This window comes from Aspergillus pseudonomiae (assembly GCF_009193645.1).
Source record: "Aspergillus pseudonomiae strain CBS 119388 unplaced genomic scaffold BDV37scaffold_86, whole genome shotgun sequence".
Taxonomy (NCBI): Eukaryota; Fungi; Ascomycota; class Eurotiomycetes; order Eurotiales; family Aspergillaceae; genus Aspergillus; species Aspergillus pseudonomiae.
Genome location: NW_022476078.1, coordinates 31,742 through 50,163, shown reverse-complemented (window position 1 = coordinate 50,163; position 18,422 = coordinate 31,742). Strand labels below are relative to the sequence as shown.

General features: G+C 47.9%; 5 protein-coding genes across 5 annotated transcripts in view; 4 read left to right on the top strand and 1 right to left on the bottom strand.

The window, feature by feature from the left end:
- The first annotated feature begins 3,457 nt into the window (after positions 1-3,457).
- On the top strand, positions 3,458-5,381 carry BDV37DRAFT_258934 (cyclic nucleotide-binding domain-containing protein). Its single transcript, XM_032083091.1, has one exon. The coding sequence runs from the start codon at positions 4,059-4,061 to the stop codon at positions 5,310-5,312; it is 1,254 nt and encodes a 417-aa protein (XP_031937292.1). The 5' UTR covers positions 3,458-4,058; the 3' UTR covers positions 5,313-5,381.
- A 507-nt stretch (positions 5,382-5,888) lies between these two features.
- BDV37DRAFT_287055 (uncharacterized protein) lies at positions 5,889-6,808 on the bottom strand (the record flags this gene model as incomplete). The annotated part of the gene is made up of 2 exons (XM_032088044.1): positions 5,889-6,172; positions 6,349-6,808. 2 exons carry the CDS (start codon positions 6,806-6,808, stop codon positions 5,889-5,891), a joined length of 744 nt encoding a protein of 247 aa, XP_031937291.1.
- Positions 6,809-7,718: 910 nt separating this feature from the next.
- On the top strand, positions 7,719-11,863 carry BDV37DRAFT_216630 (forkhead domain protein). The gene has a single exon (XM_032080090.1). It carries the CDS (start codon positions 7,867-7,869, stop codon positions 11,173-11,175), a length of 3,309 nt encoding a protein of 1,102 aa, XP_031937290.1. The 5' UTR covers positions 7,719-7,866; the 3' UTR covers positions 11,176-11,863.
- Positions 11,864-16,421: 4,558 nt separating this feature from the next.
- BDV37DRAFT_216566 (putative cyclin-like protein (Clg1)) lies at positions 16,422-18,179 on the top strand. The gene has a single exon (XM_032080089.1). It carries the CDS (start codon positions 16,555-16,557, stop codon positions 17,962-17,964), a length of 1,410 nt encoding a protein of 469 aa, XP_031937289.1. The 5' UTR covers positions 16,422-16,554; the 3' UTR covers positions 17,965-18,179.
- Positions 18,180-18,409: 230 nt separating this feature from the next.
- BDV37DRAFT_258918 (uncharacterized protein) overlaps positions 18,410-18,422 on the top strand; it is a 736-nt gene continuing 723 nt past the window's right edge. Inside the window, exon 1 of the mRNA XM_032083090.1 lies at positions 18,410-18,422. This exon is cut by the window's right edge and continues 723 nt beyond it. The gene's annotated coding sequence lies outside the window, so the exon portion shown is untranslated.

Below are 18,422 nucleotides of genomic sequence, written 5' to 3'. Positions count from 1 at the left end.
TTTTGTTTTGCGTGTTCCTCGCAAAAATTTAATGGTAATCATAGGTTTTCTAAAGTGTTTTCTCGTGACACTACTAACCCCCCGACACATATATATTCATCTATATTCCGGTACAGTGTTACTATCACCTCATTGTCATATTTTATATGGTTTACGTTTTTGTTAGTTTGTCTCAGGCGATATAGTCTGGCATCGCGTTTTATTATATTTAGAGCAGGTAGTTGTGACCCATGAGCATTTCGATCGCTCTTGGTAACGCTAGACCGATCGGCTACATCCTGGACACAGTAATAGACAAAGTGAGAGTAAATAAAAAGACTCACTTTATACACTCCTGAAGTCCGATCCAGACAGAAAACCCCCCTTGTTTGAATTCGGCAAATGAGTTACTCCATAACCATCGTCGAGATACAATTCAGATGGAATTCCAAGGAGCCCAGCTTAGACGTAGATATCATATGGCAGCAACCTTACCATATACTCAAGTCCGTGTCCCTAGGATCAGGCGAGATCTATCGCAGAAACTGTGAGAAAATGCCATCGAGTATTCGATTCTATGCCCTTTACTCGATGGTGCAGAGTTCATTCCAGTGAGAGTAGATTTCTCTTTGTAGAGCTTGAAATATTCGGTAACTATAGAATCATTACATATGCTGATACATGAATTTCCTTTCTGGCCACCTGGTTCGCTGTGATATAGACTGAGCTGACAAACGTGACGATAGATATTAAAAGGATTGTGGTTGGATTGTTCTTTCGTAGTGCATAAGTTCTGCAGTTAATCCTTCCAAGGTTATCCCACCACTATCCCAATTGACAATGTAATCTGATGCTCTAGCATTGAAGGACTTTCCTGCTCTTGACAGCTCGTCATCTTGCAAAGAATAAGAGCTCTTAATGTATGAAATGTTGAAGCTTTTAAGTTCTACCTTCAATGTATGATCTTAGTCTCGACATAGGTCAGAGGTTTGGCCTTAACCTTTTTTCTGTTTCAAACTTTTACTTCAGGTCTAATTCCTAATAACTCACAACCAATCTACGTAGTCACTCTTATAATGAGCAAAGGCGGCACACCCCGATACCTCCGCATCTGTTGGAAAGCTAAACCCTATCTTGTTCATATATGGGAAGGTGGACTGAACTATTCTAAGAAACAATTAAGCAAGGCGAATAAAAGAAGATACCAATAGCTGACAACGCTATTAGTAGTATTACGGAATAGGAATTGTCCATGTTGAATCCAATTTTACCAGTCATATAAATAGAAATAGACATCTGTTATACCTACATTGCCTCTGCTTCCACTATCACTGAAGGCGACTGGAGACAATGCTGTGAGATCGTGCAGGACATCCCCAGCAGTATACGATGATGCACACGACGTGACATTGAGTTCCGGACAAATCACACAAGCTAAGGGCAAAATAGCGAGAACTCAAGCATAACTAATGCTTCTAGAGTGCACATGGAAACTGCGTTCTCGGCCACTAGAGGGATTATGAATGTGCTGGGCGTGGATGAGTAAACAGGCGAAGAGACTGGGGAGTTTGTCTACGATGTTGGCAGTTTATGTCAGATTCAGGTGGATAAAGAAGACAAGAAGATACTAGAGTAAGGTTTTTTACTGATGTTGTTTTATAGAACTCTACTAACGGTGAACCGTAGTAGTATCGAAGTTACATCTTCGACCTTACTCAATCAAAGCATAACTGGTCTATCACAAGTAGTCAAGTACTGCCTGGACCGAGAAGCTACTTAATTGAGTATTTACTCCTTGATCCATCATTAATAAAAACTCTACTAGATTATCTGTATAGTCAATTTAAAATCGATAGTTTTTTATAATTCAATTGATACCGAGAGATAAAATTCCTGAATGTGATTACTCACAGGAACATCGACTTTTATCAGAAGTATGTAGATAGGATACTCAGGCCCTGGATATTGCGATATCGGCATCGTGCTACTTGAACAGAAGGTCTCTACATAGGGAGTTGGATTAATCAGATAAATGACTTGTAGAAGCGGAGGCATCTGATATAGAATAAGGCTAAACTAAATACGGCCTTTTTGGCCAGATGAGTCGACAAAAAGATCCAAGGTTCTTCAGAGTGCTGATGGTAGACGTCAGAGAGTAAAAGAGCTATTGTAGAATCATGACCTCAGCGAGTTGGGTTGGAAAGGTGGGGGAAGAGTTGCCGCCCAGTAACATTGAGAGGACGGGAAATGAACTACATCATGATTGACAAGTGGCTTCCAGTTACTTTGACTGTGCAATGCTTGATCATAGGGAGATCCCATGATAAACATCATAATCACAATCAAAGAGATTCTTCAGGTGATTGGAATAAATTAATTTTTCGATGATTTCTGGGAAAGGGATAATAAATAAATAGGATATTAAGATGGAGTGGTGCAACAGAAGCCGAGGAAGGAGTTAGTATGACGGAATCCACCCCCTTTTGGAGGCAAGCGTGACTTCAGCCCTCCTTCTAGAAGACACTTGGAATCCTCATGGAACAAAACACCAGACGACATTCCATGAATTCAAAAACTTCCCCTTCGGAAGACCGGCTCTGCCCTGGTTTCGTCTCCTTTCCCATTCACTCGATCATTCGATGTCCCTTTTGACAAGACAGACTATTGAAACCACCGTCCAGCTATTGAAGTAGTAGATTGGTTCGGGTGGACACCGATCCGCGCGATCCCCCAGCCCGTTATGGTCCTGACTGCAAAAACTTCCACTAGTAGTCTGCAGTTGGACCGCGCATGACCATATCTTTAGAAAAGGATCCGATCCATCATCGATCCCAGGCATTGGCTAATAGAAATAGTATGATTTAATATCTGTGAGATTAATTAATGTATTGACTCTCGTAATAGTTAATAGTAGTAGAAGCGATTCAGGAGGAAAGAACTTAACCACACCATATAACTCCAGAGTCGGCTCGCAGTAAACTTCATTGAAGAAGCTCCGAGCCACAGAATCGAAGCTTCCGTGACTTCCAGTTCCATTCCAGCTCCCCACCTTTTTGGCTGAGAGCCTTGTCCATCTTTCCCCTCCTCCCTTTCTGCAACCCCCTCCGAACTCAGCCAGGCAGGCTTTCTACGATTATCAACACCATCCCCCCCTTTCTTTCTCGACGTTGGTTTACATTTTGATTTATTTTGCCCGTCCCCCTTTTCTATTTAATTTCGTTTGATTCTTTTTTTTTTTTTTTTTTTTTTTTTTTTTTTTTTGTTTTCTTTTTTAAAACTTCCTTTGCGCACAGGTAGGTGGTTTCCATTTCTCTTCTAATTTATTCTCCCTTCGCGCTCTCATCCCAAGAGACTTTCCACGCGACCCAAAGCAGAGGTGCAGGTGTGATACCTTAACCAGCCTTGTCGGTTACCCCTCCAAAGCTTGTCGCAATTGAAGCTATTTCCCTATTGCCACATCTTTTCTTCCTGAACCCACAAACAGAAAAAAAAAAAAAAAAAAAAAAAAAGACAAATATAAAAGAATAAACGGTCTTCACACGGGATATCCCATACAACACACTCGTGAAACACTGAAATTACACTATCAATTAACACATCTGCATTAAGCCACAGCAGGCGTTGTGGTACTGGAGTCTCCATCAGAGCTACCAGTCGGGAAATCATCCATCATCGACCACACCATCTTTGGTCCGCTGCGTCTTTAGATTCTCCAATTAGACTTCTCCCTGAGATACCCACTTTTGGGCGGAGACCCCAATCCATTCCTACTTGTGCTTCCTGTCGGTTTCCCTACCCGCCCCTCATCCTCGTCCTTCTTGACTGTGCTGCTCAGGCTCCTGTGCGCACTCACACATCACCGTTTTCATTTCTTGTTACCGAATTCCTCCCTGAACCCCTTCCTTCATTCTTTCTTCGCAACCCTCCTCTTCACGATACCTCATATCTAACCTTGCCCAGCCAACTTCCTTCCGCTTTTCCTCTCCAGCGGCTTCAAGTCGCGGTATTCGGTTTCCACACGTCTTCCCCGCTTCCCTGTGGCCGGAGAGGTATCTCCTCCGGCCCCTACTGCCGACACAATGGCTGAAAGCTCTTTCTCCAGCGCTAGCCCTCACCTCAAGGTGGGCACAAAAGATGATAAAACATCAGCATTCCGAAGGATCTCAGAGGACGAAGAGTGGGAGGTGACGTCACCAACTGACCCGACCTTTCAAACTGCAAAGTCGGCGGCAGCTTCGTCGTCCGCGGGGAACAACCTCTTCGGAGGCAATGTATTTAACGAACAACAAGGAGGGGGAATACGTTTTCGCCGGAGTCCTTTTGCCGACCCTTCTGGGGAGGGAGATGAAGACCATGACGACTTCGACGAACACCCTGAAGTACCTCGCCCGACGGGTGCCTTGAATGAGGGATTCCCGAATAACTACGCATTGGGTCGTCGGACGTCCGTGTCTGCTGAATCTTTGAACCCCACCTCAGCTGGTTCAGATAGCTGGGTGCCCCCGCACCACCCAAAGACCGAAGAACAGGTCTCCAGATTGAAGACAGCCGTCAGCGGCAACTTCCTGTTTTCCCACCTTGATGATGACCAGTTCAAGACAGTGGTCGATGCCCTGGTTGAAAAGCCCATTCCTGCCAAGGGAATTAAGGTGATCTCACAGGGCGATGCAGGTGATTACTTCTACATCGTGGAAGATGGTCACTTCGACGTCTACATTCACCCATCAGGCTTGGTACAATCGGGTTCCGATGGAATGGGGTCCAAGGCGGGTACGATTGGACCCGGAGGTTCGTTCGGAGAACTGGCTCTCATGTACAACGCACCTCGGGCTGCGACAATTGTGTCCACGGACTCGAAGAGTACCCTGTGGGCTTTGGACCGTATCACATTCCGAAGGATTCTCATGGATTCCGCCTTCCAGCGGCGTCGCATGTATGAGGCCTTCCTGGAAGAGGTTCCGCTCCTCTCCAGCCTAAAGCCATACGAACGTTCCAAGATTGCCGATGCTCTAGACGCAATTAAGTTTCCAGCTGGCTCTACTATCATCAAAGAAGGTGATCCAGGCGATGCTTTTTACCTTCTCGAGTCGGGTGAGGCAGAGGCTTTCAAGGAAGGCGTGGATAGACCAGTGAAGTCCTATCAACGGGGCGATTACTTTGGAGAGCTTGCTCTTCTGGACGACCAACCCCGAGCCGCCAGCATCGTTACGAAGACTGATGTGAAGGTGGCGAAGCTCGGTCGGGATGGATTTAAGCGGCTATTAGGACCTGTGGAGGAGATCATGAGAAGAGCTGAGTATGAACAGATTCAACCGAAGCCTACAGCTTCGTAACAGATCTGTTTCGGTTTAGAAGAAGCTGGAGTGAATATCCCCACGTCTTGATATGCGATCGCCTGTCTCATTTTTTTTTTTTTTTTTCTCTTTTTCCTCTTTCCTTTAATCGCTAATTGTATGTCTTGTTTTGGGTGTCTAATGGATCTAGTGAAGGGAGCATCGGGTGTTGTCTCCAGATACGAAAGATGGAGCCCAAAAGCTCCCCACGTTGCCGGCGAATCATGACTGGTCTTTAGTACTTCTTGTCACCGTTAAGCAAGAAGGTGATTTAGGAGGTGGCTACATGCAGGAAAACTGTTCTTTTGTCGGACCAGCCGTTTGATACCTACGGTTGGTCCGTTTCATGCAGCTGCGTCCTTTCTTCTTTCCAACCATCTCGAATGTTGATCTCGTCACTGAAGTGTGGTCAATATACACATATGTACATGGTCAATCTCGTACATGGCATCTCGTATCGCGTCATAGCTGAGAGCCACTTGTTGTGCAAATAGGACTACTGTTATCCATGGCCAGAGGCACACTTGTGAGTAGCGTAGTAAGGATGGGGTCTAGTCTCTAGAAGACCGGAACTCATCATCGGACCACTAAATCACTCCGTAACACCCACTTTTCGCCGTCTGAAACCTCGCTGCCCTCATGCAGGAGACATCGGTCGCCATGCCGATGTAGAAGTGCCATGCCCGTGACAGGGGCCACTGAAACTGGCTCGGGATTGCGATTCCCACGAGTCGATTCTGGGTAGAAGATAGTTTCGCCCCCGGAACAGGTAGTCAAGTATATAAGAAGGGTCCACGTGGTGCGAGCTGGTTGAGAGGGATGTGAAGGGGAAGAGAAAGTGAGGGTGTTGGAGTCGTCGTCTGCAACCATTAGTCTCCCCGCACGTAGACAATGATGCCCGCAGAACTGCTTCTGCATTGTACAGCACATCCGTACAACCTCTTAAGTTTACCTCTTATCTACGAAAGGTATAACCTATACTGCGGCTAGAAACCACACATCGGGAAAGGGGTGAAAAAAGAGAGGAAGAACTTACAATGCTGCGCAAAAAACTGCCCCTTCGAATACCGATAGATCCGGATATTCGCATTCAACCCCAAAGGCTCCCCGCCCCAGATCTCTTTCATAGATCTCTCCTCCTCCCCATTCCCATTCATCACCAGGTCCTTCAGCGCTGTCCCGCTCCACAACGACTCCGCAAACCGCTCATCCTGGATTTGGAACCGGTCGTTGACGCGAACGGCGTCGCCCTTTTTCGGTTTCCCAGGGGTAGTGGTCAGGGGCAGGGAGGAAAGGAATGAGACGTAAGTTTTGCAGAGGTTTGCGGTGAAGAAGTTTGGGATGAGGTAGATTTGGTCGGGGAGGAGGGGGTCGAGGGTGAGGTCCGATGAGGGGATGAGGGGGCGGAGAGGAGGCCAGTTTGGCTTGGGGGTTTGCTGTTGTTGCCGTTGTTTGGGGGGAGCGATGTCCTTTTTGGATTTGGACTTTGGGGGCATGGTTTTTGTGTTTGTTTTGGTTTTTCTATTTTCCTTCTTCTTTTTCTTCGCTCTTTTGCTTGGTTTGTCTTTCGCGGTGGGTGTTTGGCTGGTTGGTTTTTGGTTTATGAGGGGGTTTTTTCCCGGTTTCTTGTTTTTTGGGGTCGGAGCGGAGGTTTGAGGAGTATTTTCTTTCTCGTATTGATGGTACGGTATTGAATGTCAATGGGGATATAGATATATGTACTTATATAGAACAGTGCATAAACTTGGTAGTTGGTATAAGCGTTATATTATCGTTATCTATATGTATTCCCCAGATTTGATAGTGATAGCTTCATGAGATAAAGTTCTGGTCGAGATCGACGAAGTGGTGTTACCATCTCTGGATCCGTGGAGGAGAAACTGCAAGTAATGCAGGGGATTTCTTGGCATTGCTGTATTTAGATTCTGGAGTTGAACTCTTTTGGTTCTTTGCTGTGGTATACTTATACTTCCCGACTGGTAGTTACACTTTCTTTTTCCACGGGTACCTAGTACAGATATGGGCCGAGTATGTGCAAATATCGTCGAGTCAACGCTTCTGGGTGGTAGGGGAGATCGCAACCTGAAACAGAATGGATGATCTGCCTTGGTACGAGGTAGTTATGGGTCAATGTACAGTACATAGCTACTGACTAGTTTACAAGCATCATACAGAGAGTAGCACAACTCAAACATCGTCACACATGGTCCTCAGTCTTTCACAAGCATGAGCTCTTGATCCGGTCGTTCCATGCATGTACTCGGTACCTCTTGGAGTAACAGGTCTAAACAAGGCTACAAAATACTCGAGAACAATAAGAGATCCGGACCGGTACCATACACGTACAGTACCTGTAATCACATGACCACGGGGTGTCGGACCAGTAAAAGCGGCAGAAAAAAAAGAGAAGAAGAAAAAAGTAAAGAAAAAAAACGACCGGCTCCTCTTTTCTCCTGCCAGTTAGATTGTCTCCTTCCATGGCCTCACTTCACCGCCCAGCTTCTCTCATCCCTCCAGCCCGTTGTCTTTCTTCAACCAGCAGCAGCCGCCGGTCATGTCGTCGTCGCAGACCATGACAGCGCCAGCGGTGGGCCATCGACCGCCTGATGCTGGTCCCAATATGTCGTCAATCTATGACTATGGTCGTTCTCAACAGCCTGACGACCATCGGTCTCCCTCCCCGCCCAGCGACTCCGCAATCCGCGCTTTGAACGATTCTGCCCCCGACCCCCCCGATGCTCCTTCCAATGGCCTGGCTTCTCCCTCCGGCATGATGCCTGTCAAGTCCGAGCCCAATGAGAATGCTTTTCCTCCTTCCGCTGTCGAACAAAGCTCGCAAACCGATACCAGGCGTCAGTCCGCGGCCAGTGCGCTCTTGGCTCAACTGCTCGGCAACCAGTCGTCAATGCCTTCCGACGGACCAGGGCCCTCTGCGGAACGCTCTGTACCTGCAGCGCAAGACACGAGCCAACACCAGGATATTGATGATGCGATGAATGGGCAGTGGTCGACCGACGTGCCTGCGGGAACCACGGCGATGTCTTCAGACCCGACCGGGGGCCAAGACCAGATCCCGGCCAACTCGAATGAGTTGCCGGAGTCTCAGCAAGAACAGAAAAACTCCGACCAACCGCCGGAGGTACCATTTTCGAACCCAGAGGAGGATCTGAGCATATCATTGAAACATGCCGACCCCTCGGAAGGCCTCACGGACCCTCTACTCTTTTCGAAGTCGGGCCTAGACCATTCCGACCTATTTACGCCGTTTGATATCACTGGCGCTGCTAAGGACCCGTTTGAGGCATTACAACAAAATGAAATGCTTACAGCTGCGTATCTTTCCCAGAGCGCTGACCTGTCAGCTCTTGGATACTCCGGAGGACATCTACAGGACACCGGTTCGATCGCGGGATCAGAGCCTCGCATCCAGGCTTTTGCAAAACTGGAATTCGATGATGGCCATTTCTACTGCAACACATATTCCTTTATTCTCGGACGAGACGTACGGGCTGCCCGGGCCGCCCATCAGCGCGAATTGCAGGTCCGACAAGCCATGAGACACTCCCGCGCGAAAAGTTCGAGTGGTGGGAATACGTCGCATACTCCCATCCGAATGAAACCTGAAGGCAGTGGCATGATAGGCAGCGTTGTCAGTGACCGCGGTGGAATTATGGGCTTTGATCCCGATGTTCCCCCCCATCTTCCTTCCCGTATAAGTCGACGATCGTCCAATTCTTCCCACGCCGAGTCGGGGGCTCCGATGCATGCGACACCGGCCCAGCTACAGTCGAATACCACTGATTACAATGCTCTTGCTATGGAATCTTTGAATGATGAGGGTGGAGATGCAAAACCGGTTGATGCTTTGGCTTTACTTCCGTCCCCGGATTCTTGTCCAACGATCCCTATTCACCCTCCTGCCACAACAGATGGTAGTGCCGCCGGACACCGAGGTATCTCACGGAAACATGTAAAGATCGCATATAATTTTGATAAGAATCTCTTTGAGATGGAAGTTATGGGAAGAAATGGTGCGTTCATTGGTGCGGATTGGTTATCGCCGGGTCAGATCAGGCCTCTACACAGCGGCGATTATATCCAAATTGGAGGTGTCCGAATACGATTTCTACTTCCAGATGTACCAATTGGTGAGACCGGTGCCGATAGGGTCGAGGAACCCCACGTGGCAGAAGAAGAGAATGCGCAAACTTCAGTCCCTGCAACGGAGAACGATGAAGATGAGAAACGCCGCAAATCTGAAAGTACAGAGAACAAGGATGCCCCGAAGACCACCAAGATCGTTCTTAAGACTAGAGAACCTGATTCGACTCGCCCGGTACCGTCCATTGAAAGTTCTGCTGATGGCCAACAACCTATGCGTCGTAGAGGCCCGGGACGGCCACCAAAGGATGGCATTATGTCGAAGCGTGAGCGGGCCGAGTTGGCCAGGGAACAAAAGTTAGCTGCAAAACGTGAGGCAAATGGAGGTGTCACTCCTCCCCCTGCCAACCGGCCGAAGGCCGGAAAGACCACGACTACGGGTACTGTTCCCACTACACCCAAGGAGTCTATGGGCGGAGAGTCCCCTGGATCCAAACCTGAAAAGCGGAAGTACACCAAGAGGAAGAAGCCCGATGGCACCCTTATGGACTTCCCTCTCCCTTCTACAGAAGGTGGCCAGTTCCCTATGGATCAGCGCCCAGAGGACTTCATCAAAGCCCCTCCGGTCAAGAAGCGCAAGCCCTCGCGTTCACCCTCGCCCAATTACCCACCAGAATCTGCGTATACTCCGGAAGATCTGGCCAAACCGCCCTACAATTATGCGGTTCTTATCTTCGATGCGCTGACCGAGGCTGGCACACCGATGACGTTGAAGCAGATCTACCGTGCGCTCAAGTTAAAGTATCCTTATTTCCGTTTCAAGTGTGAAACTGAAGGCTGGACGTCCAGTGTGCGACACAACCTCAACGGCAACAGCCATCTCTTTATGCATGCTGAGAGAGATGGCAAGGGATGGTCATGGCAACTACGTCCGGGAGCATCAGTCGAAAAGGAGAAGAAGAGGCGTCCATCGCCGCCGCCGCCATCACAGCCGCCGCCGATGCCTGCAGCTCCGCAGTACATGCCTCCTATGAACCCAGCGTACTCCAACCCGACGAATGGGCAGCCAAACATGGCGAACCCTCATTTCCAGTTTCCATCAATACCATCAAATCCATACCCTGCGCCTTCGCCTGCACCTGCTCCTACACCTGCACCTCAGCAATCAAATCCTTATCCGCCACCATCTCAACCCGCCGCCTCTACCCCTTTCCCCATACCAAGTCCACTAAGGAACAACCTCCCCCCTGCTTTTGCTCAGACAGTGCCGTCCACATACACTTCCCCATATGCCTCCGATCCCCCTCCACAGCTGATTCAATATCAGCAATCGCAGCAACAACAGACCATGCCGACACAGCCCCAGCATCATTCACCTTATCCGCCAGCCAACCCTGCTCCGCCGCCACCTCCTCCCATGCCAATGAACCCGCCATCTCAAAACCTTCCACCCAACCCAGGCCCACCCATGCAACACCAGCCCAATCTTGGTATTGCCTCAGGCGATCCCAGTTCCGGTCCTGTGGACACTTCCGAAACGTCTTCGTTCAATGACCGGGCAAACAAGGCGATTGATGACTTCGAAGCGGTCCTCATGGAGGATTATGAAGACAAGAACTATATTCGAGAGGTACTCAAGAGCGCCCGCGCCCGCGTCCTAGGAGAGGCCACGGAAAGCTCGTTTCCTGGTGGCGAGCCGAAGGACGAGGCAGTCATTCTCGATGCGCTTCGCGGCCTAGTCGGAGACTTGAAGGGTGAGTAGACCAGGAAAACGGCTCCAGAAATCCTGCATGGTTGCGCTTGAGACATCAGGTTGCTCCACAGGATTGCTTGGATTGAATGAGTTACGATTTGGAATTTCTTTCTTCTTATGTTTACGAAGGTCTACATTTGGCGATTGGTCTGGTGTTGCAGGAGGTATAAAATTATGGGACCCCATGATCGGTGACACAGCTGTCACCGATCTCACGAGTATGACATTGTGTTTTCCTCCTTAGTGGTGTTTCCCTTTCTGTTATTCTTTATTTTTTTTTTTTTCGCTATCTCGATTTCTTTGTTCGATGATATCCACTACGTTCTGGGCTTCTTTTGATTCATGTCGTGGCCCCGGAACCATGAGATTTACCGGGTAAATTCTTTCCATTGTCGTGGCAGGTGCAGGAGGCAAAACTAGGAGTTAGTTGCATAGACAAAAGATGAATCTGGGCATTACTGTCAGTCAATGACATTTTTTTCCCTTCACTTTTCCGTTGGTGATTTGTCTTTCTGCATTCTAGATTCAGAGCCCGAATTTCCCCTAGCTGCAGGTCAGTTTCTAGGGAATCCAAAGCCTCTTAGGTCACGGGAGAAATAGTTGTTGGAAACCGAAGATAGCCGACTGGCTGGGGTGTATATCCAATCCACACGAAGTATACAACCAGGAAGTTGGGTGTTTAAGGCTCTAGAATGTGCTGCTTTCCAGTTGGGATTGAGTCCGTTAGCGAGGATCGGGTTAGTGGGCGGTTAACGAACATGATGTGAACGATATTGCAGCGGTTCAGCGGTTTTACCCCTCACCACCGTCGTCCATCTTCCTGACTTTTCTCAAGGTTCCTTAACTCTCCGATGACAGGCACCAATACTATTCGTGATGTTCTTTTCTTAGTTGGAAGTCAAACCCAACAGACATTTCGGAGGCTTGTCTTCCTAAACCCAAGGGCTGAATTAGTGGTCTACGGTCCCTACGTCAGGGAGCATGGCGAGGTAATATGGGATAGGTCAGGTCATTGGGCAGCGATGTCCTGTTTCCAGTTCGTTTAGATTTTTTTTTCTTTCTTTTAAAAAATCAAAATATATATTTACTTTCACGCAGGCTCCACCCCCACTTTACCCGATTGTTTAGACTGCATAAGCATGGGTTTTCTCAGGTAAAATAATCATATAATGAACTCCCTCTCGTTCCGCTCTTCCGAAGTATCGAGATTTGAAAGATAAGCCAGCAAGGGGGATCTTGATGTCATGTAGATAAAACAATCATATACCGTACATATGTACAATCATCCGTACCTACCGTTGATGATGTGCAGTCTGAATAAGGACTGGCGAAGGGACACCGCGTACCTTACGGACGAGTGAGTTGGACGGGTGTGGTCTGGCTGGTTATACAACTGATGGGGCAGTGATTCGTTGGACCCCCGACGATGCGCTGTAATATGGAACCGATGGTTGATGGCGATATGGTACCTGAGCAGGTACCACCCTATAATGGGGATGCGTTAAAAAAACCCTTCCCCCATCTTGGCAAGAGTCATTCGATCATGGACTTTGATTCAGAAATCCAGCAGGAAAAAACGAGGAGGGGGGCTAATCAGTGGCTGGGTATATATTTCCATCCATCTGGTTGGTAGTTTGCCTGGAGTCACACTCACCGAATGACGAGGGGATCCGGGCAAATTAGGGCGCGCGCAGCAGCTGAGCTGGATTGTCCAGCCATCGGATGACTGACGACTTCCATGGAGGCCTTCTGAATTCTTGAATCTAGTATGCCTGGACAACTGCAGTCAACTTCAGTCAGCGTCTCATCTGACGTCGGCGGAGCAACGAATTATGTGGGTAGAATGTTTCCCGGATGCACGCGAGAGGCTATTTCGCGATTGACGCATTTCTTTTTTGGCTTTCTTTCCAATAAGTGTCGGTCGGGGACATGCCTAATTTGACCCGGCTGTACTGTTGATGCGTGTGTCTGTATGTGCGACTACATACATCGTACATCGACTCTGACGGGCTTTTCCCGGGGGATTATTACTGCCATGTCTGACTGATACAGTGTATCGTTTTTAAAATGAGGCGTTCTTCTTGCCACTAGTTCTGCCCTTGCTTTATCTTTCTTTGGATACATGGTGTCATAATAGAGCACTGAGGCTGGGTATGATGTTATGAATTGCCACCGGGACAACAGGTTGCATCTTGATGATTATCTGTCCAAACAGTGCTATGCCTTTGTATGTAGTATGTATGTACGGATACTTACAAACATACATACATACAAACAGAAGACTCTTGGAAGACAAGATCGTTCAATCTTTGTCATCATCCCCCCCGTGACCCTCGCATTATCCCCTCTTAGGTAATCCCGTTCGTCTGAAGAGTTGAAATTTCGCCAGTGGATTTCCATGACCGAAAATAGACAAGTTCCAAGCCCACTGCACCAGGATCTTCCCACTCTTAAGTTTTTTTTAACACTAGCCCCGTAAAGTACGTAGTGTGTTCGTCGTACGTACCACCCGGAGAGACACGTTTTTAATTTTTCCTCGACTTTATTATTTTAGCACGGGGGAGGAAAGAAAAGGAAAGGTGCACGTCCCAGAAAACCCACCGCGAAGGTTCGAGGCAAGTCCCTTTCTCTCCTCTTGCTCAAGAACGGGCGTCACGCCCTCACTCTGATACGTACCCTCCAGGTATGGAGTACAAAAATTATCTCCACCGCGGGCAGTCACTATCGCAGTAGTTCACCTGTGCCCCCCTTCCAATCACTCAGTGAGAGTGTGACTGCGACTTTGCATCAGTGCTGCCTTGTTGGGTCGGTGGTGCTCCCAGTCACGATGGTTACTGGTCCTTTAGCTTTAGGGAATTCCACAGCCTCGCATTGCCTCTCTTCTTGTTCCACCCTCCTATTTGGTAATGGGTCGTGTTGTTTTTATTTTATTTTATTTTTATTCTGTACAGGAGAGGTCTTGATCCTCTTTTATGACTCTTGTTGCATTGCATAGATTATTGATGGGTTATTAAAAGATCGTTGTAGAAAATAGAAAACAAGAATAAAAATAAAAAATTAGAAAAATTGTATCCATATTGTAATGCATCATACCCTATAATTCTCTCTGATACTTCTCTTTTACTATTATTATCTTGATGAATAGGGATCAGTGCAGAATCAGAACAATCAATTTCTTTCTTTCGTTGGTGGTATCAATGTACGTTGAAGGGGTTGAAGAAAGAAAATCCCCAAATTAAAGATCAGAGGGGAAAAAAAAATATAAAAATAAAAATAAAAATAAAAAACCGATCCACCAAAACGGCTCCAGCGGCAGGTTTCTCATACCTACCAACCTCATTCACTCACCCCGACGACTAGCCCGAGGGGAGGTGCCCCATCTGCATGGCGGTCTCCTGTAGATGAACCCCTAATGAATGGTGATTCAGATGAATTATGACTGTTTACTTCGAAGTAAACAAATTTGCGGTGCTTGGTAGAAGTTGAACTCTACTTCACAAATCACTACATATAATATTTTTTTCTCTTTTCTTTTTTTTTTTTACTCTTTTGTCTAAAGAGCTTCAGCTAGACCTCTGACCGCTAAGGAAACCAGCAACGAACCATGGATCCGTTGCTTCGTTAGTGTTCTGGTCTCTTGGTAACTGACGATGAAGTACCATACCATCACACTGCAGTTAGGGGAGTTTTTATTTGACTTTAGTTTTTTATGTTATTTTAATTTTTTCTTTCGCTACCCTTAAACTTGAAACCCTTGGCCGCGCTTCTCACTTTAGGACAAGAATTCCATGACGGGGGAAGACTTAATATACATACAGTAAGAAATTTCTGTTTAGAAAGGAAAACTCTAAAAAGAGGATTCCCGGTCGGGTCTTGCGGCTGGGCCAAAGCCCCCCCCCCTTTGCCTGCACCCTCTTGTTCTGGTGCTTTCTTTTCCCGCCATTTCATGATTCCGGGCGGTTTGGTTGGGCGATGGTAATTTCGCTGTGACGGTTAAGAATTAATTTCTAACTGCTTTTTTAATTAGGATGGTTATTATTATTCTTTCGGTCTTATTATCTTTTTAATGTCTTAACGCCTTTTTTTTAAATCAACACTCTTCTCTTCACCCTTTTCTTTTATTTCTGGGTCCTCCTGACCGGCGGATAGATAGACCAAACTTACTGGACGGTAAAAAAAATATCATAGTATAAAAAAAAAAAAATAGAAAAAAAATCTGTTTTTCGTTTTCTAAAATCCGACTCGTCCGGCCGGTGGATTGGAGACAGTGTATGGGCCTAGTACAGACAGAAGGCGGATGGTACTAGACGGACTTAGTGTAGGCCTTCGGAAGATTCCCACGATGAATCTAGTGACAGTCATTGAATGGAAAGACCCCTAACAAACTTCCTTTAGAATTTCGTTACTCGTTCAGGAGTCTGACTAACCCGTGACCCGGAGATCAACCTCAATCCACAATCCTCAACGGACGATGGTTACTAACACTCTCTGACACCTCTGAATTTACCACTAGCCTTCTTTTCTCTCCGTCTCCTGCCCTTCACTCTACTTCTTTTTTCCCTCCCTTCCCCCCATCCTTCTCTCAGTCTCCCCCTCGCCTCGTTCCCTTCTCCATTTCTTTCCTCCACCTTTAACCGCCATTGTTCCTTTAATCTTCTTGAGTTTTTATTCTCGGGATTTTTTCTTCGCCATATATTCCTCTCTGGTTTGCCTCTTTAACCCTCAACGAGCTTTTCACTAAGTGTCGTTGTCTTCGTGGACCGGGGCTGTCTCCTTCGAACGCGTGAGAAAGTGACCTTTGTTCCTTATCACTTTAAGCAAAGGAAACCTCCCCCGTCGCCTTCCTTGGCTCCAACCTTACCCCCCGACGAGTTCTCTTTGTCGCTAGCCTCAATTCTTTTCTGGTGACATCGTGCCATTGGCTCTATTCGTCCCAGCCTTTGGAGCCCATCGATTTTGGCCACAGCCGTCCACGCAACGAAAAGAAAGGATCCACAGACTCCCACTAGAGGACCACGGAAAAGCAAACAGTCAAATAAAGCGCGCTCCGTTCGCCTTGCAACTTTCATCTGTTTACAACCGCGTCCCCGGTTTTGATACGTGCCGTTGAAGGATACCTCCATGTTATTCAACTAAGAGATACTCACAACGCAAAACTTCAGAGCCGCGGCTCACCGAGCAACGCTCTCCCCCCAGGATCAGGGCCTGGCGGACGTGTAGACGGTTCGTATCTGCTCTCCAATTTTTCTGTGTTGCCCTGATTTGTGGAGATCTATTTTACCATGGTGGTATAATATACTGACTGGCAACTCTTACTCTGTACAGCACCAGAACCGTCTACCTTCGCCATCCTGAACTGGTTTTCTTTTCTTTTCTTTTTATTTCGTTATGCCGTCCTTTTTCGCGCCAGGCCTTCAAGGCCTGCCTCCTACTCCCCCCCACATCATGAACGGTGGCAGAATTGACTCCGAGCACCCTTTTTACGTGGTTGGCCACTCCGCCTTTCCCCCTCGCTACTCGCAGAGCGGTTGTGAATTTATTGAGCAGTACTCCCAATCGACCTGCTACTCCAAGCCCGCCCCGATGAACATGCACCCGTCGTCGATGCGCAGTGGCAGAGATATGGCCATGATGAACCAACCCATGTTCGGTCCGATGCCTACCGCGAATGTGCTGCCTCCCCTCCGAAACAACGTCCAGCTACCCCCTATGGACAGCGCAATCCCGCCCCAGTACCGCCGACAAGACGTCATGGTGCAACCCGAACAGCAACCGCGCAAGGAGGAGAAGGCTACCGGAGGTGTTGCAGCCCGCTTGGATTATGAGATGGACCAGATGTCCGACTTCGTGGCTGAGATGGCCCAGGGAATGTATGCTTTGTACAACACCAAGATTCACCTAGCAGATATTGACTTCGCGCGAAGCGTCTACCCAGGAACGTCAGTCCCGCCGCAATTCCGGAAGTACGTCTTTCAGATTCTGTCGTCGACTCGCTTGCCAAGCTCGACGATTCTTCTGGGTCTCTATTATTTAGCCAGCAGGATGCGCATGCTGTCTTCTTCCAAGGTGTTTTTGTCTGGCAATGGTCAAGTTTACCGGATGCTCACCGTAGCCCTCCTTCTGGGGAGCAAATTTTTGGACGATAACACCTTCCAGAACAAATCGTGGGCAGAGGTCAGCAACATCCCGGTGAGCGAACTGAATACGATGGAGCTCGAATGGCTATTTGCTTTTGAGTGGAAGATCCACGACCGCATCTATGACGATCAGGACGGATTCGCATCCTGGCGCTCTCACTGGGACACGTGGCGGGCGAAGAGCGCCCGGGCCCATGATTCGCGTCACAACCTGGCCCCGATCGACACTAACGTGTCCAGGGGTTCTAGAATCTCCAAGCCGCTCATGTCCCCTGAAGGCCCCATCCCTCCCCAGTACCAGCGTAGCTCTCATTTTGAGACTTCGTGGCTCAACCCGGCGGCGTCTGAGTATTCGCCTCCATCGGCCCCCCATAGTGGTCCTAACACCCCAGACTACTACGCTGTTGGACCGTGGGCCTATACGAACCCGCCACCGCCATACTCCCGGACCTGGATCCCTCCCCAGCCACAATACATGCCACAGGCGCCACGGTCGCAACCACCCTCCTACCACCATACCCCTTCATATGCATTGCCTTTTGCACAGAGTGTATGGACAGGTCATGGTTCGTCCTGCGGTTGCTTGCATTGTGCTAAACACGTCGAGCACTACATGTGTGCTGGTGCCTTCGGTGGAATGCAACCTATTCTTGCCGGCTAGTGGGTAGCTTGTCAGGCTGTTTCGGAACCCGCGGTGTACAATGCACATTCAGTTCGATCGACCACTCTGTTTTTTCGTTAGACTTGTTCACCTTTGTTTATTGATGATACCGCATCTCGCAATTTTCGGTCTGGTGATGACACTCTTTTATTCGGTTCCGGTTCCTACTGTTGTGTCTGAAAAGTCCTCTGATCGCCTTTTCTCTGAAATATTTGAAACGAAAAACACTCGAAAAAAAAGTGTGCAAAGCGATATTCGAACAAGTGCCACATTTACGACGCAGCTCGAACATGTATTTACGACAAGGCATAGAACCTTCCATCTTGATTTGATACGATATCGTTGTTTATGGGCATCTGCCCATCATGTTCGAATATCACTTGCAAAGATCGTTGGACTTCAAGTTTTGAAGTGAAAAGTCACGACATTCATGATGTTCTTTTTTTTTTTTTTTTTTT

Excerpts from the sequence above, each read along its gene's own strand:
- BDV37DRAFT_258934 (XM_032083091.1), top strand. The coding sequence starts at position 4,059 with ATGGCTGAAAGCTCTTTCTCCAGCGCTAGCCCTCACCTCAAGGTGGGC.
- BDV37DRAFT_216630 (XM_032080090.1), top strand. The coding sequence starts at position 7,867 with ATGTCGTCGTCGCAGACCATGACAGCGCCAGCGGTGGGCCATCGACCG.
- BDV37DRAFT_216566 (XM_032080089.1), top strand. The coding sequence starts at position 16,555 with ATGCCGTCCTTTTTCGCGCCAGGCCTTCAAGGCCTGCCTCCTACTCCC.